General features: G+C 35.4%; 3 protein-coding genes across 5 annotated transcripts in view; 1 reads left to right on the top strand and 2 right to left on the bottom strand.

The window, feature by feature from the left end:
- Positions 1–18,466, top strand: part of LOC135209543 (uncharacterized) — a 189,542-nt gene that overhangs the window by 58,628 nt on the left and 112,448 nt on the right. The gene's annotated exons all lie outside the window — the stretch shown is intronic.
- Positions 1–18,466, bottom strand: part of LOC135209540 (uncharacterized) — a gene marked incomplete at its 5' end in the record, with an annotated part of 38,641 nt that overhangs the window by 4,607 nt on the left and 15,568 nt on the right.
- Positions 17,370–18,466, bottom strand: part of LOC135209542 (uncharacterized) — a 3,212-nt gene continuing 2,115 nt past the window's right edge. The window contains exon 4 of the mRNA XM_064242191.1: positions 17,370–17,843. Within this exon, the coding sequence (XP_064098261.1) occupies positions 17,796–17,843 (48 nt within the window). The 3' untranslated portion in view covers positions 17,370–17,795. The remainder of the gene's footprint in view (positions 17,844–18,466) is intronic.

Here is an 18,466-nt window from a genome sequence, read left to right as displayed (position 1 = left end):
TTCTAATGACGATAGGCTTGGATCATATTTCTGCCAATGATGATGGTCTAATTCTGTTCTGTTCTGTTAATCTACATGATGAAAGCTTAGGTAAAGAGGTACAGGTTCTGCCAATGATGAATGGGCTAACTCTATTATCTGACTACCATCTGGGTTTACAAATCATTAAAGGGAAGCATGGACAGATAGCTTGAAACATACGAACATACAATTCAGACTGACATAGTTACTAATCACTTAGGCCGCTTGAGCTATAGTCACGGTGTTTGTCTCAAGCAGGAAGCTTGGACTAAAGTTTATAAACAAATGAATGACTACAGGTGACGGCATGTCAACTTAGCTTACGTCATCTTTATCGTCTCTGGTCTGATCACATTCCTGCAAGCAATCTGGTTGACCTCTTTAGTTTTAGTCTTTTATATATATGGAATAACATTCCATATTTTTATTATGTAATCACTTACATAAAAGCTCGGTCAGCTGCAAAAACCAACCACTGAATATTACTCAAGCTTGACTTGCATTTGACTTATAGGAGTGTGATACAGACACTATGTGAATATATATATAGATATATAGAAAATACTTATAAGTAAAAAAAAATTCATGGTGTACACAAATACAGATTCAAGTAATAAGATATAAAACATAATATGCATATGAAGGTATTCGTAAATAATAGTCATCACGTGATATATACTGATACAGTTTTTCACTTCATCTCTTTAAGATACATATGCTACAGAAAATACTAATGTACTCTGATAATTGCATAGAATAAAGATTAACATGGTAAAAATCATATTTTAACTTATAAAAATTTCATATATGAATTGATAAAAATTATTAATGTTTATTCTGATTGATTCGTTGATTTTTATGATAACTGTTATATATCTGCAGTTATTGGTAAGATAAAAGGTAACAGATTGATTTATAGGCTACCTGATTTATTTATACATATGTATATGGATTCATATAATTATGATTAATATATGTGCACTTTAAATAGATTCCTAGTGCGTACACGCAAAGATTAGATTTCGACTCTGTTATTTATGATCATTTATCACTAGATTCCTAGTGCGTACACGCAAAGATATATTTCGACTCTGTTTATTTCTCATTTGATACATTTATATATAGGATACATGATACTTTATATATAGGATACATGACCGAGGTTATACTACTACACATATAACTAGCGTTCGAACAACTTTTCGTCCATTACACAGTTCCAGACAACCGCCTATAGCCAAATGAAATGGCCAATTCCAAATGGTTAAAACAAGGGGAAAATTGCCTGGCGGGGTCCAACGTTCTATTTCGGCTTCATACTTGTTCTCTGCATCCTAAGCCACACGAATACGTTCACGATGAATAAAATCATCCCCAGCACGTGTTCCTTCAGCAACGTAGAGTTGAATATCCTTCTGGTCGTAATTGTTGGAAGTATGTCCCTTTTGTAGTCGATTTCTGACAGCCGCCGGAGCATTCCGCATTAAAACGAGATTAACGACAGGATTCGGGTGTCGGTCGAAGAAGTCCATGAAATAAGCTTGTTCACTTATGATGGTGCTTATTCCTTTCCCATTGTAGGTGGTTGTTACTTGACTGCAGTCGTCCGCAGCGATGAACGATTTTTTGAAGTTGCGATGTGAAGCTCTCGTACTGCAGGATACTGTAACCAGGTTCCACTAATCAGCCTGCAAGTGAAATTATACTTGTCACAAGGGCAAACTAATTTCAGACAACATCAAATACCGGAGGGAGAAAAGCCATTTAGAACCAGACTTAACCCACATGAATTCGCTGATATTTTATGGAATTCAAAAGAGTCAGCTGTACAAACTTTTTTATCCATGGCATTATAACAGTAAGTGAACCTATCCAGGTCTCTGATGACTGTAAAAATATCCATAATTATAAAAAATAAACAGATATCAATACGAATCCCAAAGAAAATTCGATATTACTGGTAGTAAGTTACTAGACAAAGAAGTGGAAAACGGAGCTATTTGTAAGATTGATAGGCAAACATAAGAGTTCAAAAGAGAATATTAATCATGATTCTGTATTTCTCTATGCTAACTGAAATTAAGCTGTGATAAAATCCAATCCTATGTGCCCCTAACAAAAGTTTCATATTCAAATTTCTCGTGCGCATCCTCTGAGGTTAATTTATAGGCAAGAGATGCTATGAAAGAACCCACTATGTAACTAATTTCTATATAAACTTTGGTTTTTTTCAAGAAAATGGGACATTTTCCCATGAATGTGATTTACTTGAATTGTAATAGGCTAATGTTGCAAGTAAATTTTTCATATACATGACTTGATACTTCTAAATGTCCATTTACCAATGTCATAAGCTGAATTATTGACTCTAATTGTCTATGAGGTTCAGAAAAAATTAATTCATTTTGTTGTTATAGAAATTCTATTTGCTTATTTTTTTTATTCATTTTAAAACGATTGCAATTCCTTAACCAAGCTTGCATTGCAATGCGGATAAGAATAGGTTATGGCTATGTATGTCATCATGACCTGTGAACCACATGTGAAGTTCATGAGCTAAGCATTCCTCTCTCCAGCCAACCTGCTTTTCAAGCGGTTTATTGAGGTTAAAAGGAACAATGTTGAATCAGCAAACGCGACAGGCTCCTTCTAGACTGATGACGTCGTCACCAGCTTAAGAGTTACATTACTTGCTGTAAAAGAGACGACTTTAGTATTTTCAAATGATTTTTTTTTTAATACTCCATCCACATGAGAAAAATGTCTAAAAAAAAAAAAAAACTGTACCAAAATTGAACAATATATTAGTTTCATGTTGGAAATCTGCATGATTGTGTAATAAATGTAAATTATAAACGATATTTCCTTATTCAAACTAATGAAAAGGGTTCCATACAAATTTTAATATATATTATTATTTGCCCTGTATAGTTTATTTGCAATAGAAATACATTTTCACTTCTAGACTTCCTGACTTTAAAATCTATTTTATTTTATTTTATTTATCTATTTATTTTTTTTTTTTATTGACACAAATATAATCACCGGACAGACAAAATATGTCAGTTAGGTTTTGATATGTGTTTGAACTTTTAGCTTATTTGTCATTATAAAGCGTTAAGTTAGAGTTCAAATCTTACGCATATATATTTGGATATTTAATTAACCTATGGTTACATTTTGCTTATTGATTTTGTCGTGATTCCTTTTTTGTTATAATTTGTAACCCTTCCGACTTCTTACGGAGTGTATTATATTGGCTCCGCTTGTATCCATATTTATTTTATTTTATTTATTTATTTTATTTATTTATTTATTTATTTATTTTTTTAAATTTGATAAATTAATGGGGTTGGCTTGAATATGTGGAAGAGTGTCCTAGCGGCATACCGTATAAGGCTACTTGCGGTATCATTTCTATAGATACAAGATATGAATGATAAAGGTATTTAAATCCGCGAGAACCGCTATAATCCAGTTCGGATCCAGTATCACGAATTGTAACTCGTAAGACATTGACACTTTCTTATTTATTTCTTATTCTACCAAACCGTTTGACTCAGGGTGATAAAATATAGTATTAGTTTTCTTAATGGAAAGGAATTCACACAACGAGTAGGAGATTATTATTGATTTACACCACCCGAGTCACAGATTATTATGTGTTGAATTCATGTTTACTGATTTAGCACTCATAGATATTCCTAGCGCACTATCATTGCGGTGTTTGTTTTTAGTGCTATTAATTCTATATAACTTGTCAAGGGGAACTATTAACACTAAGAATGTGTTTATTTTGCTCTGTCAGACTCGTAACTTTGTTAATAATTCTACGTATATTCTTTCAAGGATTGATTTGGCACCAGGATAGGCTCTTAAACTGACAGGTGTCTTAGTGTATCCCATGTTTTTCATGACACGTGTTACAATTAGTTATGTGCTTTTTTATATCTGTAAGCATTGTAGGCCAGTAAAACAGTGATTTGGCTTTCTGTGACATAATAGAGAACCCTGGATGACGGAGTGCAACCAGTTAGGACGATTGTATGAAAGAGATTTATTACTACTACCTGGTCGTTAGTCACCTGCTGTGTTCTTCGGGTTTTCCTCGTCACGGACCTACATATAATATTACATTTGATTACATTATTCTGATACACATACTTTAAATATACTTTTGCTTTAGGGTTTCTGTTCGAAGTGTTTATTGTTTTGCTTATTGCTGACCCGGTTTCCGTTCGAGTGTTTATTGTTTTGCTTATTTGCTGTTGACATCTTGCTGTTCACTTTGTAACAGTTCTGCGCTCCGACCCAGTATTCATGCTTGCGATCTCTGGCTAATGAATTTTCTTGTTAGATACGGTTTTAACAATAGGCACGGATGTTTCTATATCTTTTAGTCCAATTAATGGTTCTTTGCAGTATGGTGCGGGATTGCGGGACAATGCATCAGCTATGATAATTGCTTTTGCAGGTAGATATCTTATCTTGGCTCCAAAGACCTGAATGATCATTTGCCTTCCGAGTTCCTTTGAGCTGTAATTAAAGCCCTTTTGAAAAAACTCGATAAAGGACTTATGTTCAGTAAGGACTTTATCAGGATAGCCATAGATTATGAAATTAAAATGTACTAGTGAGTTAACGATACCTAGCCCTTCCTTGCCTATTACTGCAGATTTACTTTCAGAGGGCTTTAGTTTACTGAATAAAAAGCTATAGGGAAGAACTGTTTATCATATTGCTGAAGTAGTACCCCTCTTACTCCTTGGTCTGAGGCGTCTGTTGCAATAAAAAAAAAAGTTCCTTATTTAAATCAGGGACTTTTAAGTTAGGTGAGCTGCATTATTCCGCTTTTAAGATATCGAACGTCTGTTGATGCTTTTCAGACCATAATAAATCTACGCTCTACTTCGTAAGATCTGTTAAAGGAGCTGCTATGATTGAAGAGTTACATATTTACATACGATTGTAATACCCACTACAGCGCAAAAGTGCTGTATCCCCTTTTTATGATAATAGGTACCGGAAGTTATGAATAGCCGACACCTTACCATGGACTACTTAAGACCTTGACTAGACACATAAAACGTAAATAAACATGTTCGGTTTTTAAAAACTCACATTTAGATATTTTACTCTGAGATTATTTGTCTTTGTCTCTGTAGCACTACCTCTAGTTTATGTGAATGTACTTCTAAGGTATTACAAAAGATTACAAGACCAACCATATAAGCATGTTGGGTATCCCCTAAAAGTCTCCAAACACTATAATGTAATTGGGGCGCAACATAATCCGGAGGCATACGTAAAAAATTGAAATGAAATAATTCCTGAGTGTGCTGAAAACGGTGTATGAGGTACAATCACTTAGGTAATGGCATCTGGTAAAAGCCTTTAAGTAAGCCCAAGCTGGTGAAAAATTTATTCTAACCTAACAGAGATAAGATGTCGTCGGTACATGGCACTGGGAACTATCGGGAGTCGTTTCCTTGTTTAAGCGACAGAAATCTACGCAGATACGCCAAGTCCGATCTTTTATGGCATGACGTTTGAGGGAAAAATTATATGGGCTTATTTGATTTCCTAATGACTCCTATTACTAACATTTTTCAACTTCGTCATTTATCTCTATTTTGAAATTTCACTGGGAGTCTATACGAAGGTACGTATATAGCTTGATGTTTGTCCTTAGACTGTATTTTGTTTTCAATGACATCCGTTTTTCTCCCAGAGATCACTCGCTAGTGGAGAAACTTCCTGGTATTCAGATAAAAGAAAAACAAAATTCTGCTGAATCACCTCTGCTTGAATGACTTTACGGATATTACTTTAGAGTATAAGAGAGATTCATCTATGACTGATTGAGCGTGATTAAAAATTAGCAACAATAAAAAAATGCGATATTTATATGTATAGGTTTTGTGGATTACTAGATTAACTTGTTGCTGCAAGTCAACCGTGTCTAGGGCTTTGTTCGTGGAAATCGTTATATTTCAGAGTGTCGGGAAGGATTAAAATTTCATTTCCCAGCAAAGTCTTTTTACACGCACTAAGACATTCGAGGGTGCATGCGTCTCGAGATTTTGCGTGCAATCTGCGACTGCAGTTGTGGGAGAATTCTGTTGGGTCATTTGAACAATGTTACGATTTATGAGACAAATGTATAGTTCCTCTATATAAGTTATTATTTGATTAACTGTCTCTTTTTTTGTTTGTTTTTTTCGTTCAAAACGGATTTTAATATGTTTGAAGGTTTATAGAATTTTCCTTTGATAAACACACCTTATTTTGCAGGAGGTAAAATAATGTTTTGTATACCCCTAGATGGATATCTTACAATTACACTAGATACAGATCAATGTTTTTTATAACTATAGAGGTATCTGTAAGCGCTCGCTTATCCGGACTTCTCATTAGGGAAGTTCGAACAACAGACAGTGAGTCCGTAAATACAGGATATTATGTGTACTAAAGGAATAAAACAGATATTCTAATTTTTACGGCGCGTACAGTCGGGCTTAATCCACCACTACTTATAATAACTTATTGTATTAAAAAAAAGACAACCTGCTCTGATTACTTGATACGGTCGTGTGATGCATAGGAAAATTCCTTTTTAAATTAAAAAGGTATTGGCATAAAAAAAAGGTATGGCATAAATGATCCAACATCGTTTTTCCTATCCGCTGAAGTCGCTTATGTGGAATGTGCTTTGCTTTGAACACTCAGCAGATTTAACTGACCCTGACCGTCTGACTAGATGACACAGTGACCAAGTTTGCTTAAGCACGATTGTTTGTTTCTGATATTTAGGGCTACTGTTTACCTATTTCTTTTGATAATAATTAGGATTCTTCTCTTTATTACCATCGGCAACGTATTGTGTGTTTTTAGCATTCTGTTGTTGGTTACGTATAAAGCAACGAACGTATGAATGACGAACTATTAGGAATTGAGCGATTACTATTCTACTGCATTCAATATTAACTGTTTGTACTTGCTGTTGTTTACTTCATTCTTTGCTAAAATTTGAAATAGTGAGGGGTCCTGGTCAGCGCATTTAGCCTAATGAAAGTTTTTTATAGACATGTTATTCCTTGCAATCCAGCCGTATTTTTAAAGTTAAGTTGAGTCATAGGGATTCGATTTTTATCATAACTAAACAAAAGCTGAAACTGCGATCGGGACTTTGCAAAGGAGCATTTATTGTCATGACCCGAAATAGTGTTAGCTCTAATTTATCTAGATTTGTACGGGTGTTCCACTAGTTTTTGTGTGTTTTCTTATCACTACGGTGCCTAACGACCATATCCATGCATCTGTATAAATACAGACGTCTACTGCATAAAACATATTCACTGTTTAATATGATTTGTTACGTAAAGGATTAATAATCACCCAAAATGATAAAATTAACACAGTATATGATTATGATATTTCAGTAGAACTTCTGGAAACAGAAACTCAAAGATAAAAACTCGCAGTAGCGAAATCTCAATGATGTAGATAATTTCTGTAAAAAGGTAAGATTAAGAATGTCTCGTAACTTCAGCCACAGGAATAACGAAATTCGACCTGCAAAGGAAACACTCAAAGTTACTCCAAATGAATAAAAAGGTTGTACTTAGCTTGATTTTGTGGGAAGTCACGGTGTTCCGATAACGACACACGGCCTTGGCCCTCCTTCTCTTTAGCGGATGAACTGGTTTGGCTTGAGTTTCCCCCGTGCGCGTTGTTTGGATGATTCGAGTCCTTGACGATCCGACGCTGAAGATGCATTCGGTTTGTTTCTTGAAGTGCCGGAAACGCTCAATAACGATGTTTTCTTGAATGATTCTAATGAGAGACGAAGCTTGCGTTGCCGTAGGAAAAAAGACACGTCGGGTTTTGTTTGTTTCTTGAAGTTATTCACTACTGAAATTGCTCACTAAACGATGATACTGAGTTGCTTGAAGAATCTGTTGCTTTCGTCGTCGTTGACTTCTGATGATACATTATTCATTATTCTGGGGTTTTTCTTCGGAAGACGTTGTAGAGTTCTTTAGTAATCTGCCACCAATATTAGGGCTGTTGCCTTGTATAATAAGGCGCCCTATGAGGTAATGTTAGACTTGCGATAATCTTATGCTAAGTCGGTTGGTTATGCACATCCATACTCATTGGAGTGTCTTGGGGTTTGTAGATCACTTACGAAGTCGGTATTATCTTCTTTGGTTATGACGACGATGTGTTAAACTCATGATGATATCTTTCTGAAGTGAGGTTCTAGTAGAAAACACGAAGTATAAAAATACTTATATTCTCTGAGATTACATGGTGAAGATCAGGTAGGATTGTACAGGTCTTCTAATGACGATGGCTTGATCTATTCTGCCCTGGTGATGGCTAATTCTGTTCTGTTCTGTTCTACATGATAAAGCTTAGGTAAAGAGGTACAGGTCTGCCAATGATGATGGCTAACTCTATTCTGACTACCATCTTGGTTACAAATCATAAAGGAAGCAGACAGTAGTTCGAACATACGAACATACAATCAGATGACATAGTTACTAATCACGTAGGCCGCTTGAGCTATAGGTCACGGTGTTTGTCTCAAGCAGGAAGCTTGGACTAAAGTCTATAAACAAATGAATGACTACAGGTGACGGCATGTCAACTTAGCCTACTTTACGTCATCTTTATCGTCTCTGGTCTGATCACATTCCTGCAAGCAATCTGGTTGACCTATTTAGTTTTAGTCTTTTATATATATGGAATAACATTCCATATTTTTATTATGTAATCACTTACAATTATACAGTTAAGAAATGCCAAAAGAATACATATGTGGTAGATCTCCAAGATTGGAGTAATGACAGTGGTTCAGTGGCTATTGTAGAGGGTAAAACTGAGTTTTCAGAGGCAGAAATGCAATCAAGAAAGAAAATATTTAGAGAACATTTAGCTAATGCAGATTATAAAGAGCATATAGAAGCGGTAAGCGAGCTTTTGGCAGAATTTGGGGACGTGGTAGCTTTACGAGGGGATAAACTGGGACTGAGTAATGTGTTAGAACATAAGGCAAACTTAGAGGAAGGTACAAAACCCATTTTTATTATTGCATACCGCATACCTTCCAAAATCAGAGAACAGGTAGAAAAAGAGGTCAGTAAATGGGAAGAGGAAGATATCATTAGACCTAGTACGTCTCCATACAACTGTCCTCTGTTAGCAGTGCCTAAGAAGAACGGCTCTGTCCGAGTATGCGTCGATTTTAGACGTTTGAATGAAAAGACAATTCCTGACCCTTACCCAGTTGCATGCATACCAGATCTTTTTGTAGAAATTGGGGGACATAATATTTATAGCTTAATTGTTTTAGCGCAGGGTTTTTTACAGGTCCCTCCTAGTGAAAATAGTAAGGAATATACTGCCTTTTCAGTGCCCAAGGGACACTATGAATTTATGCGGATGCCGTTTGGTTTATCAGGTAGTTCGATAACCTATACAAGGTTGGTAAACAGTTTTGAGCGGGTTATTGGGTAAAAATGTCTTTTGTGTACGTGGATGATATCTTAATTGCAACAGACTCGATCGTGCAACACCTAGAAGTGCTTAAGGAAATACTTAGGAGACTTAGTTAGCAGGATTGAAAATTAAGCTAGCTAAATGTTCCTTTGTGAAAAAGCAAATCACATATTGAGGTCATGTCATATCTAAGGAAGTGGTTAGAGTAAACGACGATAATGTCAAAGCAATAGCAGATTTTCTTATCCCGAAATCAAAGAAAGAAATTAAGTCATTCCTAGGAATGACCAGATTTTTTCGCAGGTTTGCGAATGGATTTTCTAACACAGCAGTTCCTCTAACAGATGTATTGCGGGAAGACATTCAATTTCATTGGGGAAAACCGCAAGAAGTAAGTTTTCAAAAACTTAAATATGCGTTAATGAATCCCCCAGTTCTGAAATTTCCAGATTTCAGCAAACCATTCACATTAGAGACTGATGCCAGTCAGGAGGGTATAGGTGCTTGCCTTATGCAAATATTTGATGGGAGGTTCAATCCCATTGCTTTTTATAGCAGAGAATTTAGGACAAAGGGCAGCAATTAAAGATTAATGGCTACCGTAGATAAAGAAGCATTTGCATTAGTATTAAGTTTGGGTCATTTTAAAATGCTACTAATGGGGAATAAAATAGAAGTCCTTACAGACCACAAGCCATCATTGGATCTTTGTAATAAACCTGATTTGTCACCTAAAAGAGCTCGATGGTTCTTAACTATTAAGGACTTCGATGCAAAGCTCAAATATATAGAAGGCAAATTAAATATAGTCACGGATGCCCTTAGTAGAAATTTTTATGATACGGAAGGATTTCAAGTTGCGCTAGTTATTAGTGATTCTATACAATGGGAAATGGGTCTCATAGAGCAAAGGCTGAACGAGGATGAAATTTTGGCAGATGCAAAAGCATTTCTCAGAGGGGAATCAGTCAGGAAAGGTTATAAGTTACCTTTTTCAGGTTTAGAATTAGAAGGTAATCTGTTGGTGAGGAAAATTAAATATAATTTAAGAACTAGTGAAAGTAAAGAAGACACGACGACACAGATTATAATTCCGAAAGTCCTAATTCCAGTGGCTTTGGATATAGTATATTGCAGGTTCGGTAGTCCACACTTGGGGATACAAAAAACGTATAATGAGGTGCTTGCTAAATATAATAGGATAAATATGTGGAAAGATGTGGAAAATCTTTTGAAAAACTGTACAGTATGCAATGCTTGCATGCCCGCAAGGATAACTTCCTGCAAATTAGGGTCATATCCGATACCAAGTAGACCTTTCCAGAGAATACATATGGATATCCTAAGAAATTTTTGTGAATCTAGGTATGCAAATAAGTACCTGTTGGTAATAATAGATGAACTAACGAGGATAGTAGAAATTTTTCCACTTATGCATAAAGCAGACGATGAAGTAGCTATAGCATTTTTCAATGGTATCATTTGCAGATATGGCTCACCTGAGGTTTTATTGACCGACAATGGCAGAGAGTTCGTGAACAAGACTTTCGAATGTTTGGCAGAAGTCATGGGGGTACAGGAAATAACAATTATTCCATACAGACCTGAATCTAATGGATTATGTGAACGAGCAAACAGGAAAGTGCTCGAAGCTCTGAGGAAGACTGTAGGAGGAAATGATAAAAACTGGGACAGATATATAGATGTTGTTAGACATAACATCAACACTATGGTCAGGGATTCCATTAAATTGTCTCCATTTGAAGCATTGTTTGGTTGCCAAGCACGAGGCACATTTGATCTGTTAACTATACCTCATCATTGAGAAGATACAATCGAAGCATTAATTTCCACAGCAAAGGAGAGACATGCTTGTCTCAGCCGGAATCTCGAGGCTACGACCCGAGAAATGGTGGAAAGAAGCAACGAGAAATCATTAGATGTAAGAATTGCTGTTGGAGACAATGCATTTTTTTAAATCAATGTGATTAATGAACTAAATTACAAATTAGATCCGAAATTTGAGGGTCCTTTTAGAGTTATTGAGGAAAAGACAGGAAACAGATTTGTAGTCGTAGATGAAAAGACAGGTCGGTCGAAATTAACTCACATATCTAAACTGAAAAAGGTTGGTAGTGGTAACCAATAATAACATCGCGCAGTTGCATTTTTTTTCTTTCAGATTTTGCAAATTGATGACGAAATGTGATCAATCAGTGTAATGTAACGTTTTTTTTTCTTTTCATTCTTTTGCTATTTTTCTTATTATGTGCAAACTGCGGCGATTTGGCGTAAAAACCGGAAGTAATTATTTCATGATGAAAAACGGGGTGAAAAAATATGGGAAATTACTGTTAAGTTGAGAAATATTATAAGAGGTTCGTGATGATGATGATTTTTGGTGGTGATGTGATTTTACGAGCCAAAAGAGGTGGTGATTCTGGTTCTTTCGGTGTTATGGCTCTTGGAGGGTGGCACTAGTGAACTGTGGTTTAATGGGGCCCTATAAAGGTGTTATATTTTGTGAGGTTATATAATTGTTATGTATAATTCTTGAATTGTGGTTTTTTTATGTGGTTTATATAACGACTAGGTGATTATTGGGGTTTAATATACATGTGGCAGTATCATAAATGGTTTACTTTGAGGTACATCGATGGTCAAATGGCTTAGGAGATTTAGCATGTGCGGGATATATTATAATTGGTGGTTTTTTTAATAGACGTTTTCGAGGATAATTTTTTGGGTACCCTTGAGGTGACAACGAGGATGTCCTGATGATAAATTTTGAGGAATGTTGTGGTTCTATAGTATTAGTAAGGACTTTTTGACGATTCCCATCGAGGATTTAATAAATAATTTTTGGGCCATTTGAAAGAATGATGATTTCTGAGTTTACGAGTCTGACTAGACAAGTCCATAGTGCGTCGTAAATTATTTGCAACTGGCAACATGATTGCAAAGAGGTTTGCCTTCTGTCACCGAGATGTGAAACTGCTGCTCTTCCGCTCGTATTGCTACAGTATATATGGGTAGTCCCTCTGGACGAATTATACCTGAGAGACCATGAGACATATCACTGTTGTGCACAGTGACATTCTGAGACGCCTCACAAACACTCCCCGCTACCACTCCGCCACACAGATGTTCATAGAAAACCACCTGGACAATTTAAAAATCATTGTAAGGCGAACAATGTCCAGTCTGGTAACCCAAGTGAGAAACAGCAGCAACTTGCTCATACAAACCATCCTAAGGAGTGAAGCAAGAAGATCTAAATTGTGGGAAAGATGGGAAAATGAGGCCTTTGTCCCCTAACAGACTTATTCTCTGTATTGGCAAGAAGTAATCTGCAGATTGTGTCATTATTATATTTATTACTGATATTTTACTTTTTCATTATTACTGTGATTACTATCAAGCTAAAGTTTTTTTACATTCAATTTTCGTATTTAGTCCTCTGGACCTGAATACTGTAACCACCTAAGATCTCTACTTGAAATTTAAGTTATATAATCTGTGCACTAACTATTGTAACTCTCAATGCATTTTTTTTTTCTCGCCAATTTTAATACTGTTATTACCAGTATTATGATTACTATCTTTTATGCTACCTCAACTATTTTGTAGATAAGTACCGATTATTCATTTTTTATCATGTCTCATGCATCTAGATTGTGTATGTTACTGAAAGTATTTTGTATATTCCATGTATATGGCCCTGAGCTGAAATAAAGGATATTATTATTATTATTATTATTATTAATATTATTATTATTATTATTATTATTATTATTATTATTATTATTATTATTATTATTATACACAGGTGGCTTAGTGCTGACAATGCTGTGATGAGACCGATTGTTGATATTTTCTTTTGGAGTTGATTACTCAGAGGTTTACACCATTTCCAGGAATGTCGATGATGACATTCCATGGGGAAGAATTTAAGGGGTCAAATAGGGAGGTTGAGGTTGATATGTTGTGGCAGCAAATAGCGTGACGATACATACTACATTTTCCAATGGAAAAGCGCGGAATTATTTTTTTTCGCCTTATACATTTTGTAATGACAGCAACGAGGTGGCGGTCACGATTCCTTCAAAGGAAGACGTCGACTCTACAGTTCAGCAACGAGGGTGTTAGGATACACCTACAGGGGTCGCAGACTCTTAATAATGGCACATAGAGAGTCGTTTCGAGATGGTTCACATGCTCCTCCAGGATCTACAATTATTCGACAAAGGTGTTCGTGAAACACTTACATGGGACCACAAGGCGGTTAAAGAACGGTCCGCCTACACAGGAGACGGTTACGCTTCCACCGCTAGAGGATGGATTGTTGTTCGACCAACGCTACATAGTTCCAGTGGTTGCTGTTATGTAGATATAATGATGGTTGAAATATGCGTTGTAGGAACTATCTTGCAAACATTATGAACTAGTATATACTAGTAACCAATGTAGTGTGCAACAGGGGTGCACAAAAGACAGAGGTGGCTGAGCCATAGTAAAGGCACTAGTAGCAACATTTAATATTAAATAATATGGTTGATAACCTTAGTTCTTGCCAGATGCAAAATGCTGGATTCCTTGAAGATACTGACAAAAACAAACAGGAAAGCTTACCGGCACATAATTGGGGTCAGTGACACATTCCAAAGATCACGAGTTCCATGTAACGTGCATACATCTGTTCGTCAATTGGTGAGTGTATGTTCGTAATGCACAGAAAATGACATATAATCTATTGTAAGAGAATCAAAGGGGGACTCACTGAATTTGATTGATATTGTGGAACACGCCACAGAAGAGGCGCTAGAAGTTTGCTGCAAGGTAAAGTGAACTTTGAAAAAGTTAATATTTATAGTGAAAATTACTTAAGTTTTAGAGAAAGGGAAGTGAGGTGCGGCACACATTCTTTATTGATGATCTTTAATGTTTTATGGTGAGATAATGATGTTCTCTTTATTTCAGATGGATTTAAAGTCACTTTATGGGTTTTCTCTAGACTAATTTTGACTATTGATAAACTATGAATTTTTGGACACTTAGGGGAAAAGGGAGTGCTTACTTAAATATGATTTTGAGAGGGATATGATAGTTTAACGTTTCTTTTTGGGTAATGCTTAATTCATTTTATTCCATTTTCATGTTAATTTTGGGAAATAGAAAGTATATTTTTGTAACAGCAAGAGTTTATATCAGCCTAGTTCGAAACTTTGTTTTTCAGCCAACTTCAGAGATGGCCTTCAACAGGAAAAAGGTAGGCCACGTTACCAGTTAGATGTTTTTTTTTTCATTTGTTTAAATGAGTGTCGTTTGACCTTGTTAGATATATATATATATATATATATATATATATATATATATATATATAATATATATATATATATATATATATATATAATATGTGTGTGTGTCTAAAATGGGTTTTAAGATCAAATGACATTCGTTTAAACAAAATTAAACAAACTGCTAACAGGCAACTGCACCTACCCTTGTTCTGTTTCAGAATCTTCTGGGTAATTGGCTGAAAATGCAAGCTAGGCAAATAGATTCCCGTAGTTACAAAAATATACTTGTTATTTCCCAAAGTAACTAACATTAAAAATGAATAAAATCAATTAATAAAATGGAATAAAATGAATTAACTCTGACTCAAAAAAACCTTAAACTATCATTTCCTCTCATAATCATATTTAAGTACCCCCACTTATCTCATTATGTCCGACTAACCATAACATTTTAATAAGTCAATAAAAGTCTTAGAGAATCCATTTTTCTATATGGTGACTTTGAACCCATCTGAAATAAAGAGACCACAATTATAACACTACTTTAACCATGAAAGTTAATAAAAAAAAAAAAAGAATGTGTACCGCACCACACTTCTCTTTCTCCAGAACCAATAATGATTATTACTTCAAAGGTTAACTTTTTCAAAGTTCTTTCTTACGTTACCTTATTCGATTGGTCTGCAACACCTCGCAACACCTCTTCCAGGCATGTTCCACACTCTGTCACAAGCAATCAGTGAGTCTCCCTCTAAGAACTTATTCCCCTTAACAAGTCATATACCATTCGTTACGAACACACAGACACGCCCTATGTTTCACCCAGCAAACACGGGTGCCCCATGCTCGAAGCCTGTGATCTTCGAGGCGCCATCGACCTCAAAGTGCATTGGTCATCATTCCTGACTGTTTTTCATTTCAGCATCTTTGAGGAATCCACTGCTTGTCTCTAACCGAGTTGTCTCCAACCGGAAAGAGCTGAGATTAACAATTTGCAACCGTGTGCCTTTAAGATATAAATATATACATATATATATATATATATATATATATATAATATATATATATATATATATATATATATATATATATATATATATATATATATATATATATACATACACACACACACACAATATTATAATATATCTATATATATATATATACTATATATATATATAATATATATATATTTTTATATATATATATATATATATATATATATATATATATATATATACACACACACACACACACACACACATATATATATATATATATATATATATATATATATATATATATATATATATATATATTCCTCCTAATATGGTGCAAGGCTTTAGAAACAGAATTCACTCTGTCATAATGAATTTTCAAAATGAATATTGATAATATCCAATAATATTAGACTTTTCTCTTACCTGAGTGGGCAAAAGTAAAAGAAGCGAGAAAAAGGAGATGGCAAATGAAGAAAATAAACCTCCAATCCATAACTCAAAAGAAAATACGTTTGCACAGCACTGGACACAAAGAGAAACTGACTAATGAGTGACCCCTGAATTTCTTTCGATTTCAGGTTATTTTTATCTTTGAGTGTGACGTCAACTTTGGCAGGAAATGTTCCTAGTTCAGATTCACAGAATTTCACTAAAGATTCTTATTTACATTTGCAGTGCATGATGAAAACGAAGTCTCTAATGTGAGATATTTTTCAGTAGTATTTGCCCATATGGAGATGATTGTAAAAATGATTGATGGTATATAACGTTTAACCCAAATTTTTTTTATCTGCAGCCTTATCTCCTTGAAAACGAACGAACGAAGAGCAGGATTGGAGAGTCTTATGAAAGGATTTCCTGACCAGATGGATCTAATAACTCTCTTGCCAGTGTCACTTGCTGCGTATGAAGAATTTCAAGCACCACAAAAATTTAGTTAACGTTAAAATGAACGTCAAATAAAAAATAATTCCCACATTTCAAGTTGGCAGTTTAAGAAAAGTTCCTTCCTAAGCGTAAGGCTTATCTTCGGACGAATGTGTGGAGGGATTGTTAAGCCAACTTCTCCTTTATGGAAGCGAATTGTAGCTGGGCATTACAAGTGAAGGAAAAGTTGAATCAGTTCAGATAAACTATTTATCAAGTATATTTGACTTCAAAGAAATAAAGAACGGGAAAGGTAGAGTAAGAGAAATAAAGAATCAGGGTTTTAAAGATGGTCCGGATGTGTGGAACGAATGGGAAAGAATAGCTTGATGAAAAGAGTGTGCAATATGGAAGCGTCAGAAGGAGGAGGACGGGAAGACCCAGCAAGTGCTGGGTAGATAGGGGTGAATAGCACAGTATGTGTAGTGATTCAACATCCTGCTGATGAGCCTTCTGCATTGGTGTGAGGATGTGATATTTTTACATAATACAGTAATGACTGCTTTGTTGCACTGTCGATGTTGAGGACGTCATTTGTGCTCAGACTAGGTCATAAAAACAGTTTGGTTTTGAACTTGTTTTAATTAACTTCAACAAATAATTTGGAGAGAGAAAAAACAATTAGACTTGAGAGCAATGTAGGCAGAAATGCCCATGAAGTCATTTCTTTGTGCCAACCCGAAGGCCTTATCATCACAAAATCAAACAAAGAGGGTGACATTGTTCTTGATAAAAACATTCACTTATGAAGCTAAGGACCATGTAGACATAGTACAAAGAACTTAGTTAAAACCACTGCTTGGCAGTTGTATAAATCAGGGAAGACCACAAACATGGAGTGATAAAGGACACATCTGCCTCTGGGAGTCATTCAGAATGACCTGCCCGTTCTTGCCATGATTCTGTGGTTTTATGAAAGACGTAGAATAGGGAAGCCCTGACAGTCCTTCAGCTCAGAAGTTGGTTCCTCTTGTTTGAGACGAAATTTTCGTTTCCTTTCTTGGCCACAGTGTCATCCAGGGTCTGGAAGATTCTTGCTTCAGTGGAAGCCGATGGAAGTGTGGCAGTCTGTCCATAAGTGGAGGGTCTTGAAAATAAAGAAAAATGGAAATGATTAAACTTGATAGAAGAGTGGAACAGCTTCTAATTCTAGGAAGACACAACCTATTACCTTCCCCTTGAATTTGATCTTGAACTGAATACAATAAAACCACGAAACAGAGGTAATTATATTTTATTGAAGCTATGTGAAGTGGAATCACCAAGAATCTGATTTTAAAACAAATCTTATCTTTATATCTGGTCTGAAGCTTCCTTAAGAGCTGCACTGAAAAGTTCATTGTGAAGACCAAAGCACATTCAATTCAGCAGTGATGTACAGTGAGTGGCATTGAAAAACGATATAATTATAATTATAATCAGTGGAAGAGAAGTCAAATGGATTATTAAAAGTTCATTTCTGGTCGTTTAGAACAAGTAGTTTCTCATTCGAAGTGTCTCGCGGCTCAAACAGGATGACGTCTATTTTGTTAGAAACTGAAAATAATGACTATCTTGCAACTGAGGGGTCTTCTCTCTTGTCGTAAACAGAGGCTTTTAAAAATGAGGATTTCTTTCCCCAATGATAGAAACATAAATAACGACTAGACCCCTTGCTAAGAGTTCTGCCAAACTTCCCGAAATGCTCATGCATATTTTAGAAGTGGGAAA

The sequence above is a fragment of the Macrobrachium nipponense genome, chromosome 38, assembly GCF_015104395.2.
Source record: "Macrobrachium nipponense isolate FS-2020 chromosome 38, ASM1510439v2, whole genome shotgun sequence".
In the NCBI taxonomy this organism is placed as follows: domain Eukaryota; kingdom Metazoa; phylum Arthropoda; class Malacostraca; order Decapoda; family Palaemonidae; genus Macrobrachium; species Macrobrachium nipponense.
Note: the sequence above shows the minus strand (reverse complement) of the source record. Positions and strands in the feature narration are given on the sequence as shown.